This window comes from Pseudopipra pipra, chromosome 16 (genome assembly GCF_036250125.1).
Source record: "Pseudopipra pipra isolate bDixPip1 chromosome 16, bDixPip1.hap1, whole genome shotgun sequence".
NCBI lineage: Eukaryota > Metazoa > Chordata > Aves > Passeriformes > Pipridae > Pseudopipra > Pseudopipra pipra.
This window is the reverse complement of record NC_087564.1, coordinates 7,586,405-7,598,859: the sequence shown is the minus strand read 5'-3', so window position 1 is coordinate 7,598,859 and position 12,455 is coordinate 7,586,405. Positions and strand designations below refer to the sequence as shown.

At 37.9% G+C, this 12,455-nt stretch overlaps 1 protein-coding gene across 2 annotated transcripts in view; it reads left to right on the top strand.

The window, feature by feature from the left end:
• PDXDC1 (pyridoxal dependent decarboxylase domain containing 1) overlaps positions 1 to 12,455 on the top strand; it is a 28,702-nt gene that overhangs the window by 4,318 nt on the left and 11,929 nt on the right. For both annotated transcript variants that reach the window (XM_064672872.1, XM_064672874.1), the window contains exons 2-14: positions 1,638 to 1,711; positions 2,254 to 2,319; positions 3,614 to 3,697; positions 4,639 to 4,785; positions 5,307 to 5,496; positions 6,984 to 7,052; positions 7,528 to 7,606; positions 8,127 to 8,211; positions 9,085 to 9,133; positions 9,240 to 9,341; positions 9,504 to 9,629; positions 10,710 to 10,760; positions 11,978 to 12,041. In XM_064672872.1, the coding sequence (XP_064528942.1) occupies positions 1,638 to 1,711; positions 2,254 to 2,319; positions 3,614 to 3,697; positions 4,639 to 4,785; positions 5,307 to 5,496; positions 6,984 to 7,052; positions 7,528 to 7,606; positions 8,127 to 8,211; positions 9,085 to 9,133; positions 9,240 to 9,341; positions 9,504 to 9,629; positions 10,710 to 10,760; positions 11,978 to 12,041 (1,186 nt within the window). The remainder of the gene's footprint in view (positions 1 to 1,637; positions 1,712 to 2,253; positions 2,320 to 3,613; positions 3,698 to 4,638; positions 4,786 to 5,306; positions 5,497 to 6,983; positions 7,053 to 7,527; positions 7,607 to 8,126; positions 8,212 to 9,084; positions 9,134 to 9,239; positions 9,342 to 9,503; positions 9,630 to 10,709; positions 10,761 to 11,977; positions 12,042 to 12,455) is intronic.

The following is a 12,455-nucleotide window of genomic DNA, read 5'->3' as shown; positions in this document are numbered from 1 at the left end:
GCAACTCTGGAAACCACTGCAATTGTGTGGAAATATTGCCAAAGATTATATTTCGGTTTTTCTTTTAGCTCTATATATTGTATTCTCACTATTGAATGCTTGCAGTGTGTGTGGATTTTTTTAATCCTTGTGATGAGGTCTTGAACTGTTTGTATTTGTACTGCTTTTTCACTCAGAACTAGATTTAAGTTTTGGCCTTCATACCCAGTGGATTTTGTAGAAGACTGAAGTGTAAAAACCTATTTGTTGCTGAATGCTGAGAGTTCTGGTGGGCAAATATTACTCAATATTTGCACTGTTCTTTTGTTCCTCCCCCAAACATTTGTTACTGGCCACTTCTAAAGCCACAGGATAGAGAGCTGTCAGTCTGGGTCTGATCACTGTGCCCATGCCTGGCTACTGATTCTTTCAGCCACCAACCGCTTGCTATGATATGAGTTAAATCTCAGAATATTTTGGTAAAAATAGTCTTTGAACATATGGTAGCTCTCAACTTTTTTTTTTGTTGTTTTTCAGTCAGTCCTCCAGATGAAAATAGTGTAAAATCTTCATTTAAATGAATCCCACTACCTTCAGTGATTAAATTTGCTTTTGTGTCTGCATCTGCATGAGCAAAGGCATTTGCCTCTGGTGCATGTGTTCCATCAGCAGTGATGGAAAGTTGGCCTGTAGGAATAATGCTGCTAAAATACCATAGCAGACAAGCTACTCTAGATCCCTGCAGTGGGGATAGTGTATGTTTAAATATTAAACTTGTTTGGGATTTTTTCTTTAAACAACCCCCACCCCTTACCCTGGTACCCCCCAACCTCAGCAGCCTGCAGGGGTAACTCCCAGAGGCTTTGGTGGGTGGGCTGATGGCTTCAAAAAGGGTTGGTGTGGAATTTATGGAGGCTCTGCAGAGGCAGGGAGAAGAGACTCTAACAGGGTCACCTGAGTATTTCAGGGTTCTCTGCTGTCCAATGTGAGAGGTCTTACCAGTGGTGTTGCCTTCTGCCTTCATGTTGGGGCATATTGATTTTTCAAATATTGATCACTGTGGGTAAATCAGACTCTGCCAGATGACACCTTTCACATTCTTTGGAAGCTTCAAAGGGCATCTTATGGGATTTACCCATTTAAATGGGTAAATGTTCCTGTCCAGATCTCCTGTGTCAGTGCCACAAACTTCTGTCAGGCCTCTTGGGTTAAAGTTCATAAAAGAGACTTCTTCAGAGCAGAAGCAGTTCTTTGGGAAATGCTGCTTGCTTGTCTTTGAGGTGATCGTTGGTTCAGGGGAAAAAATAACTAATATGGTACATACTTTTTTTTTAGTTCAAGCATTATAAGGAGCACTTGAACATTTATTTGTCTGAAAAAAAAAATCTGACTTTCCTTGTGGAGAAAAAGATTGGATCTATCAATAATAAAATCCACATCGCAGTTGAGTTTTCTGTTGGTTTATTTTAGGTTAGTAGGATTTTTCTCATTTTGTATATTTTGAGTTCAGGATATTCAGCATATTTTAAATTACTATTTACAGGCTTATTAAAAGAATCTGGCCAGTGCATGAATTTGTATTGAGGATACTGTGGGGACAGTAGTAAGATAGATGGTTTTTGATCTTTTCTTAAAAGTTGTTTTCTTTTTCCTGAAAGATGGTTGACCCTACTCTGGCAGAAATGGGAAAGAACCTGAACGAAGCCATGAAGATGCTGGAAGACAATCAGAGGTACAAGCAGAGGGTATAATACAAACCCAGCAGCTCTTTGTGCTAAGGGGAAGGTTATTGGTGTTGCTGGCATTAAGCAGAAAAAACCTCATTTTCCTTGTAGTTTAAGGTCATATTGCCGTTTTGAAGCTTACACCTCTACAAATCAGTGTTGTTTCTCAGATGATGGGATTTTTAAAGTAAATGTACGTATTTTTATGCATGTTCTGTAGTATTCAGAATATGTCCAGTGAGCCTGATTTTTCAGACATGTGAGATTTTTTTTATTATTATTGCAGTGCAAGTAATTTTTAATTAGTGTATGTATGAGACTTCTCTGTAAGCTTTCTGTTTAAGAACAAAAACCCAAAACTTGGGAACTCTTTAATTCAGTCTGAGCTAAACTTTTGTGTTGGTCTCATCTGATTTGTTTCTGAACCTGTTGTCAGTGAAATAGATTGCAAACATGTCAGTATGTATCTCTGCAAGTCAAAGTCAGTTACTTATTTGATGTTATAAAACCCAAACTAAATGCATAGTTTATTCTTGTGTCTTTAACTTAGAAAAGTGGAGGAGGAAAATGAAAAGAAATATGCACGGAAGGACATTCCTGGACCACTGCAAGGCAGGTAGGCAGCAAGAATTTTTAGATAATGCTCTTTTCAAAATCTGTAAAATATACATAGCATGTTTGTCTTCCAGGCAACTTTAGTATTAATCATATATCATATATAATCATTAACTGTAGAATATACTGAGTTGGAAGGACTCATCAGGATCATCGAGTCCAACTCCTGGCCCTGCACAGGACACCCCAATGCAAACATTAACATTTTCCAGGCATTATTAATAAACTTTTTCCCATAGTCACATAGGGGAAAAATAATTTTCTCATCATACCAACTATTTCCATACTCAGGGAGAAAAAAGAAAGAAAGATTACTTGTCCTTAGTTACTGAAATTGTGAACTTTTGGGATCTGATGAAGTATTGATGCCTACAGCTGTGGTTCCAACTCAAAGCAAACATAAACAAACTTTTGCTATTGAATTAAAGCACCTGGATTAAAAAAAATGCTGAGGATGATAAGAGAGAAAACCTTAAAAACCCCCAAAACCACAAAATAACCCCCCCACCTTTTCAGCACAGCTGTTTCCAAAAATTAAACAGAGCTCTTGTGCATGAGACAGGTAAGGCCATTGTACCTGAAAATTAAGATGTAAATTGATTGTGTCCTCTTTGGAAGACAATCCTGCAGGAGCTCAGGTTAGCAGTACAGAAAGTATTGCAAAAGCTATTTAAGTCTTTAGAGTACAGAAGATAAACCTGGTTTTGAGTGGAGACACTGAATTATCTTTTCTACGAATAAAAAGCAATTTCAACGCTCAGAGGGTGAGTTCTTACATTACTGTAAATTTTAGCTGAAATTATAAAAGGTGAAGTGTTGTGGATCTTTCCCAGTTTCACCATGTTAGAGTGCATCATGTCAGGAGTCTAACATAGCTTCTATTTGCCAGAAACTGATATTTGTGGGTAATTGTTTAAGAGATTGCTGAGTTAGGAGCTGAAGCTGGTTCACGTGAAGAAAAACGCGGATCCTCAGATACTCCTTTGCTTTGCTCTGCAGCAGCAATGCAATGTTGTCAAGTCAGACTTTTCAGTCCAAGTGTTCAGATATCAGAAGATTTGTTTTTCTGAGTCTCCTACAATGATTAGATACAGTTTTGAATTCACTGATTCAGCATCCTCATCTCTGTGGTCTGTTTTTCTGAGAGCAAGGAGCCGTTTTTGTTGCTGTTCTCGACACGCAGCAGAAGTGCAGTGTTGATGTCTCGCTGTGCAGTGTCCCACGTGGCCTCTTTTAGATGCTGGGCCTTACCTTCCTTTTTGTTTTTTAATGTGGGTTTTGTTTTCCCCTGCCAGTGGCCAGGATATGGTGAGCATACTTCAGTTAGTTCAGAACCTAATGCATGGAGAGGAGGAAGAGGAAACTTCTCAGTCCTATCGGTAAGGCCAGTACCAATTACTGTGTGTGGAGGAGACCTGATTTTATTATGTCCTGATTATTATAGAGCTTATACATTAAAGTATAAGTTCTATTATGTATAAGTATATATAATTTCTATATATATTTAAATATTAAATATTTTCAGGTGTAAAATATGGTGCAACCAGGTAACTTTTTGATGGCACCTTACTTTGTATAATGAAGCAGAATAATCCATGAGGCTTGGCTTTATTAAAATTATAAAGCTTTCATTACTAGTAACTAAATTTAATTATACAAGGGAGTTGTTTCTGATGTGACAGCTCATTTTTTCTACTTTCTGAAAGTTGTTTTAAGTCTGAAAGTCTTCATGCTTTGAATACAGATAATTTTTTTTACCATGTATCTCTGCAGATTTAGAAATGAAATTTGTTTCCATTTTTCTGTCAAATGGAAATAATGCTAACTAATCTGCAGAAGATAATTGAAAACTTAATATCTGAAGAACATTTTGGGGATTAAAAAGACACCTAAAACCCACAAGAAAAAATAAACAACAAACAAAAACCCCCCATGAAACAAATAAAAACTGTGCCTCTAAAACTATTAAGTCTCCTGAGTGTCCTCTGCGTGGGGAGAGAGAGGGTATGTGTTGGATGCACTTTAAAGTCCCAATGCAGATAAGGTGCTTAGTTCCAGCTGGGGTTGGCTGATGGGCTCAAAGGCAGCTGAGGTGTTTCTAGGCCAAGTGCAGTGCAAGAGCTTCTGTGTGCACTGGCAGTTCAGTGTGTAATGCACAGTGGCAGGAGGGTGACTGTCATCCACTGTGCTTCTCTCTGCTAAATATTTAAATTGCATGTCAAGGAATTCTGCCACTCTACATTAAAAACTCATAAACCTAAATTTACTGTAATGTCCCTGGCTTGTATTTCATTGGCAGTTACTCTGCTCTGCCTTGCAGACTCCAAAATGTTGGTGAACAGGGTCACATGGCTCTACTGGGACATAGTTTGGCTGCTTATATATCTGTGCTGGACCGGGAAAGACTGAGAAAACTTACAACAAGGATCCTTTCTGATACTACTCTCTGGCTCTGCAGGCTTTTCAGGTGAGTCACTGGGAATAAGTTATGTGTGAGTAGGTAATGATGATTGTTTAAAAATGGACTAGGGATGTCAACAGAAGAACCAACACACTGTGCCACAAGCTTACAAATATTTGAAAGGTCTGAAACACAGCCTTAACTTAGCCTGAAGAATGTCAGGTTGCATTCTCTTTAAAATTAGCAGTCCAGAATTTACATATATATTAACACCAGAATGAAGCCTTTAGTGTGCTTCCTGCTGCACTCTGCTCTTAGTAAGCAAGGTTTTGAACTGTGTAAAGGCAATCTTAGGAACCCAGATGTTTTTCCTTTCTTATTCTGTCTTTGTGTCTAAATGAAAACATATACTAGGCTCATTGTTTAATCTTGGCCTGTCTTATCGAAGTTGTCTTCTAATCTGCTTTAACCTGGGAAAAGAGAAGAGTTTGTTATCATTTGTCCTCCGCTGAGCTCCTTTGCTGGTCAGTGTTATTTTAGTCACCAGACTGGTTTTGTTGGTCATATTTTCTTGGCTTTTCTTGCAGGTATGAAAATGGATCAGCTTATTATCATGAAGATGATCGTGAAGGTCTCCTAAAAATCTGTCGCCTTGTTATCCACACGCGCTACGACGATTACACAATAGAAGGGTTTAACGTGCTCTATTCCAAGCAGCCTGTCATATACATCAGTTCTGCAGCCAGAACAGGCCTGGGCCAAGCTCTCTGCAATCAGGTAAAGTCAATCAGTTGGGGATTTGGCTGCAAGCAGAGCTTGCAAGTAGGTCTGGGAAAAATACTTTCAGTTTTCATTTACTGCCTGTGTTTTGCAGCAGCGTTACAGTGGGAGGGAGAGAAATTTTCTGCATATTTCCAATGAAAGGATCCTATGTGGTAACTTTTTAAAAAATGAGTGATTGTTTCTACATTGCACTGTGCTTTACATAAGATGTTGGCCGTGGTGCAATAGACCTGAGCCCAAACACACTGAATTATTGCAAAATTAGTACTGAATGATGTCCCTATACTGCTATGTTCAATAAATATTTATATTTTCTTAAACACTGTTGAGGGAGGAGTAGGCTGTGCTGATGCAATTTCAGAAGGTCTTGTTTGGGATAGTAAGATTACCCCCACAACCCAGCACTTTAAAGAAACCCATTTTTTCCTAATTATGCTTAAAACTTACTGGTTTTTCCAAGTAGTTATTTGCATGAGTGTTTGTAGACTTAAATGAGCTAATTGAGCCATATACAGACTTCCCTATGGCCTATCTAACATTTGGTGCACTGGGGATAGTTTTCAAACACAGCGTGCACTGAAAGGAAGAGTCGAGTTCTTGAGGCCTTTGGTTTTTAGACCCTTGGAAATGGCTGGCAGAGGTACTACTCACAGCTCAAAAATGTGGACTGCAGAGAAGTGAAAATGGTATCATAGATGGAACTTGTCTCAGCCAAAATTACTTGGGAAGTAGGTGGTAAAAGTTCGTTGAGTAAGTCTGTGTCCTTGGTAAGCCAAATGTTGATGGAAACTTTTTGATACAAGAAAATAGTGCTAAGGATCAGTATTTTGGGAGCCTTTTGCTTCTGAGTACAGAGTAGATTCTGCTGGTAACACTGGTGCCTTATCTTTTGTGTATAAGGTTACCTGGCCACAATTAGGTGATCACTGAACTTCAAAGTGATAACATTTTATCTTCAATTTCGAGAAGGAATGTATATTGTAGTGCAGGCAACTGGAACAGAGTTATCAGACACTAATTCAGTCTCTTTTAGATGAAAGGACAAAAGTAAACAAGTCTGTAACTGCAGTTCTCTTATTTTGCTGAATCTTCTGTTCAGTGATGGGTAGGAATGATCAGCTGGGTTTCACTTGTTTAGTGATCTTTACTCAGCAGTGAAGTGACTGTGACCTTCCAGTGGGACATGGCACAGGGCACACGTTTGCTTGCAGGATATTGATTGCAGGGGTGCCCAAGTAAAGGGCTGAGTTCAGGCTGTTGTGCAGGGCACAGGGATCTCACTGAAAAATCTGAGTGCAGCTGACGAGTCAACTAAAAGCTGACTATGGTTTTTCTCTGCTATTAATTTGATTATAAGTTTTAGCAGGAAACTTACTTTATAACATAAATAAAGGTTTCTATTGTACTGGTTTCTGTGTATTTCTGTGAACACAGGAAATGAGTGTTTCTCAGTGGCTGAAATTCCATCATTTTTATTGCAGCTGGGGTTGCCCCTTTCCTGCATGTGCCGTGTGCCTTGTAACACTATGTTTGGATCTCAGCACCAAATGGTAAGTTTGTCCTTCCTAAGAGCTCTTTGGTTATGCTTTTTTTTTGTTGTTGTTGGCTTTTTATTTTAGCCTCATTAAATGAATGTCAATTATGTCGTTAGGAAAAGCTTGTTAACATACTTTCACCCTCTAAGTCTTCTGTTTTATAGCTGCACAAATCACAGATGGAAGTTTTCTAAAAGCAGCTTGGATCCTGGTCTTGTAATTTGCAAAATATTTTTAATGGTATTTAAGTAAGGTGCTTTTTAGGGCAAGATTTCTAAACCATGAGTACTCAGAGGTACCTTTACAAACTACATGGTGCATCTATGTTGTATTTTTCACAAGTGCTTTATTTGACCTTCAGATTATTTTACCTTTGAGAAGAAGAAGCTGCAAGCCACAATCATGTCCATTTCTATTTTTAATGCATTTTTCCACTTCAGGAGAAACAATTTGGTGTTTGACAAACGTATTGTTTTCTTATTGATAACAGGATGTTGCTCTGTTGGACAGAGTGATTAAAGATGATGTTGAGTCTGGAAAACTACCTTTGTTGCTTGTGGCCAATGCTGGTAAGTGCTATGGACAAACAATAAAAAATAAACCCTGCTATTTCACAAATATATATATAATATAAAAATAAAAATATATTTGCTTAAGCAGCTTAGTGGTTGCATATCAAGAAATATCTTAATGACCACACAATAATTATCTGTCTAGAGGGGTTTTTATTTAGCTGATTTTAAGTTGGATTATACTGCTGCAGTTCTGCTCACGTCAGTTGATGTATTAATATGACTATAACTTATTTTAGTGAGTGCAAATCTCTTGTTGAAAATCAGTTTCACGTTAACTCTTCCGAGTTTTTTGATGGATGTGCCATCAACTCTGGCTTGAAAAATTTCTTTTCTAGTTAACTAAACGCAACTGCTCGTGAACAAAATTTGCTCTAAGTACAAATGATGGAGGTGACTGTTACTTGCTTTGCACTTGGAAAAATATCTGAGATGTTAACCAGTACAAGAGGTGCTTTATGCAGAGCCCTGGTTTGCAGGCTGACCCTCTGTCCTTCCCTCTCCCTGTCCAACCCAGGCACTCCCGGCGCGGGGCACACGGACAAGCTGGGCCGGCTGAAGGAGCTCTGTGAGCAGTACAACATGTGGCTCCACGTGGAAGGGTATGGGACTGGGAATTTATTTCTCTGTAACTGTATTCATTACAAAGTCTTGACTAATTCTTAGCACATAATTTTACAACTAATCAGCTGGTAGGGAGCCACAGGGCCAGCTTTATTGTTGTCATATTAAGCGTTTTATATGGTTATAATTTGGTCGTTTTGAGATAGAAATTGATTTACATACATAGGAAGAATTAATTGGAGAGGTTATTTCAAGATAGATTGGTGATTGCTTTTATTCATATGGTGATCTTATCTGCCCTTTCTTTGAAGAGCTTGAAGTATGAATTAAAAGACCTTCTAGGCCAGGGAGGCCTGAAAGACCCTCTAAGTGAGGGAGGATGTTCTGCAGTGATTATTGAGAATGAGAAGGGAGAATGAAATGAGTGTGGAATAGATGACACTTTATGAAGGTTGTCAAGAAGGCTGCAGCAAGTGCAGTGTGCATCATAACTGAGAGGGGATTAAACCAAGAGAAAATGAAATTCCAAGAACTTAGACGATGTCAGTGAAGACTCCAGTGCTCCAAGATTGAGCCTGGAGTAGAGAGACTGTTTCTCTTGGTTCATAGTATAGTGTTATATTTGCATACTATTTATTTCTGATACCAAATTGATGCTAAATTATGAGTAGCACTTTAGGGGATGATTTCCCCAAAGGTTGGATGGAAACAGTTTTAGATTGAAATGGATTTTTACTTTTGAATTTTCAGTCTTGGAATACCAAGTAGCAACATCTACTGCCTTGTTAATGAAAAATATATGAACAAAAATTACCTCCCTTTACACATCAACATAGAATATTTAAACTGCAGATTAAAATGCTGTCTGTTAATATATATTTAATATGTTCTAAACCCATTTTTTCTTTCAGTGTTAATCTGGCAACTTTGGCTTTGGGTTATGTCTCCTCTTCTGTACTGGTATGTTTACTCTAGCTAGAAACTTAATGATGTGCTCTAGATTTTAAGGTCATGATCTAATCAAAATATATATGGCTTACATTCTGCTTACTGTAATAAACTTCAGGCTGCTACAAAATGTGACAGCATGACTCTTACCCTGGGTTCCTGGCTGGGGCTCCCAGCTGTGCCTGCAGTGACACTCTACAGACACGAGGATCCATCCTTGGTAAGTTCAGCTTCTCAGTCAAGACCCTGAAATCTTGATTTTGATCACGGTGTAGTGTCTTGTTCTTGATAAACATCTAAATTATAATTTGCAAAAGCTGGCAAAAATGGCAGCATTGAAGAGAGGTTAATAGTGTTTAATAGAGTTTATTTTCCTCCTTAGTCCTTGGCAGCCGGGCTGACATCGAGCCAGCCCGTGGAGAAGCTCCGTGCCCTGCCCCTGTGGCTCTCCCTGCAGTACCTGGGCCACGATGGCATCGTGGAGAGGATAAAACACGCCTCTCAGCTGGTGAGCAACAGCTTAGGAGTGTGTCCTGAGAGCTGGCAGTAGATCCCTTTGATGACTGTGATGCACTGTAGAAGAATCAACTAAAAACAGTGTTGTTGTTGACAGCAGAGCACATTGGTTCATACTGTTACACACAAATGATGAAAGCAGAGGAGAGTGTTTGGGGGAAGGATGTGCTTTTACTGCTAGATTGTATTTTTTTTAATCAAGACATAATCAGTCTTTGTTCTTTCTAACCAGTGAAATAACACAGTCACTTCTTTTTTTTGTCACTTCTCTTAACTGTTTTTGCTTGAAAGCTGTTAAGAGAAAGGCTTTTTTATTTTTCTACTCTGCTTGGTATCATATTTATTTAAGTAATAGTCAATTACTTTTAGGAAGAAGGACTTCAAAACATTTCTTGAGATGCAGTGGGAAGTGCACTATTTTTGAAGTTGAGTCCTTACTTTAGTAAAAAATAAGGTCCAGTATAATGTGTTAGTTACAAAATGTGTTGTTTACATACAAAACACTTTCTTTAAAGGTGCAGCACATACAGAAAATCAAAGAAGGGCAAAATGGAAATGAGAAGTCTCTGTAGTGGTTAGTGAAGAAGCTCTTGGCATGAAAGACCTAAAAGAGTGAGAGAGTGTCATTAGTCATTAAGATTTTGTGGCATCTAAGATTGATCTTAGTTTTTATAATAGTCTATTAATAGTCTTAAACCACAATGTAAGAATGTCTTTTGTAAGAGGAACATGTTAGGAAGCCACCTGAACCAGTGGCTGTGAGAGCTTTGAGAAAGTTAACTTTGCTACAGCACTGCTTTAGTTGGTCACTGGAGTTGTAACATCTCTGGAACTTTGTCAACAAATACACCAAGACTTTATTTTAGTGAAAATCACTCTGTAGTCAGTGTCCTACTAAAACCAGACAATATTTTTCTCTTACATTCTAAATTTACAAATAAAAACTGGATGAGTCTCTGAGGTGTTGTAGGGGTTTGTTCAAAAACAGGAAGTTACTGTTTTTCAGAATAATCTTCAACTTCTAAAACTGTGTTTCTCTCATTTTTGTTCCCCCTCTGCTGTGGTCTTCTAGAGTCAAAGGCTGCTGGAAAACCTGAAAAACCTGGATTTCATTAAAACTTCGGTACAGTCTACTTCTAATGCTTTGGTTATATAGCTTAGTGTTTGTTAAATATAAGAATAGCTTTGACTAAAATAGATATTTAAAAATACTACTTAAATCACAGCCATTGTTTTGAAGATGTTTTCTGACCAAGTTCAGTGAAATGTTTGTGTGTGACCTCTAGATTGTGTTTGTTCCACTGCTCTGTGCTCGTGCTCTCAGGAGCTGACAGAGTAACATCCAGAAGTTGTGCTCGGAAGTTGATTTAATTCCATTTAAAACATGGATTTTCTCAGTAATACATCTATGAAACCAGTTTCCATAAGTCTCTTTCATATATTCTGTCTGCATCTTACCCTGCTGTTAAGATCATCCTGAGAGCCCTGTGAAATTGTATGCAAAAATTATCCCAGCTGAGGTTTTTACACCAGAAATAGCTTTAGAAATTACCTATAATATATTCATTCCAAATTCAGCTTCTGTGAGATGTTCTGTCCAACAGGGTTTGGTGATTTTACTCCCTGCCCCCATGCTCCCAATTTTAATTGACATTTGATGTATAGAAAATGTAGTCAGCTTACTGAGTAAGCTTTAGAGTATTAATGGCCTTGGAAGGTCAAGTTACTGTCTCTTACCCTTTCCACCTAAACAAATCCTGCATCTTTAGGACTGTGAAATGCAGCCTCAGATTGCCTCCACCACTTGCCCAGTCCATTTCTCCTATCCCCAGGGCAGGATCAATTATAATCTTATTTTTCCTGCTGGAACTTCCTGGATGTTTCCCAGTGATTCTGGGGTGATTTCCAAGAGAATTTTTTTAATGTTAATATCTGAAAATACTCAAAACTAAATAAACTTTTTAATACTTACTATAGTATATTTGCTAACCACCATGTTTAGATTTTATACTTTATAGTGCCCAAATTTTAAAGATGCATACCTTAAATGAATACAGTTCTGCCTTGAATGACTAATGATTTACTTTCATATGTTTAGAGATGTTTGCTTCCACTCCTGGAGTTCACTTCCAATACTGAGATAGTGTGAACATTGTTAGTGCTGTCAAAACAAAATACTCTGCTCACACTGTGCATACTAAGGAATTATTTCCTGTATTTTTTAAAGATTTAACACTGTGCATAATAAGGAATTATGCACAGTGTTAAAAATACAGGAAAATATATCTGTTAAAAAATACAGGAAAATATATCTTTTTTTTTTTTTTTTTTTTTTTTAAGGTTGAAGATGAACTGAGTTCACCAGTGGTGGTTTTCAAGTTTTTCCAGGAATATTCAAATAGAGGTATGTGATTTATTGAAAACAGAACAAAACAAAAAAACACATCTCTTTACAGTATTTTAAACTAATAATTCACTAAATGAATCTGAGATAAATGTTATGCAGTGCACTTTGTGTAACATGCTTTTTAAAAGATTGTGAATGCTGGTCATAATCTAGTGGCAGGATCCATACACGTGACAGCTGCTTTTTTTAGATAGACTGCAGTGTTTTAAATTTTCATAACGAGTAATTTTCTGCCTTCTTGAGTGAGGAGAGATTTGCATAATGATTTTGATCTTGAGAGCAGATGATGGAAGCCTCTCACAAGCTGCAGTGTTTGACTGTACTGGTGGGGGAAGCTCTTGGTTTGTTCAGGTTTTCTGTTCCTTTCAAACCCTTTGTGGCAGTGGCAAGCACCACGTGTCTCTGGGTCAC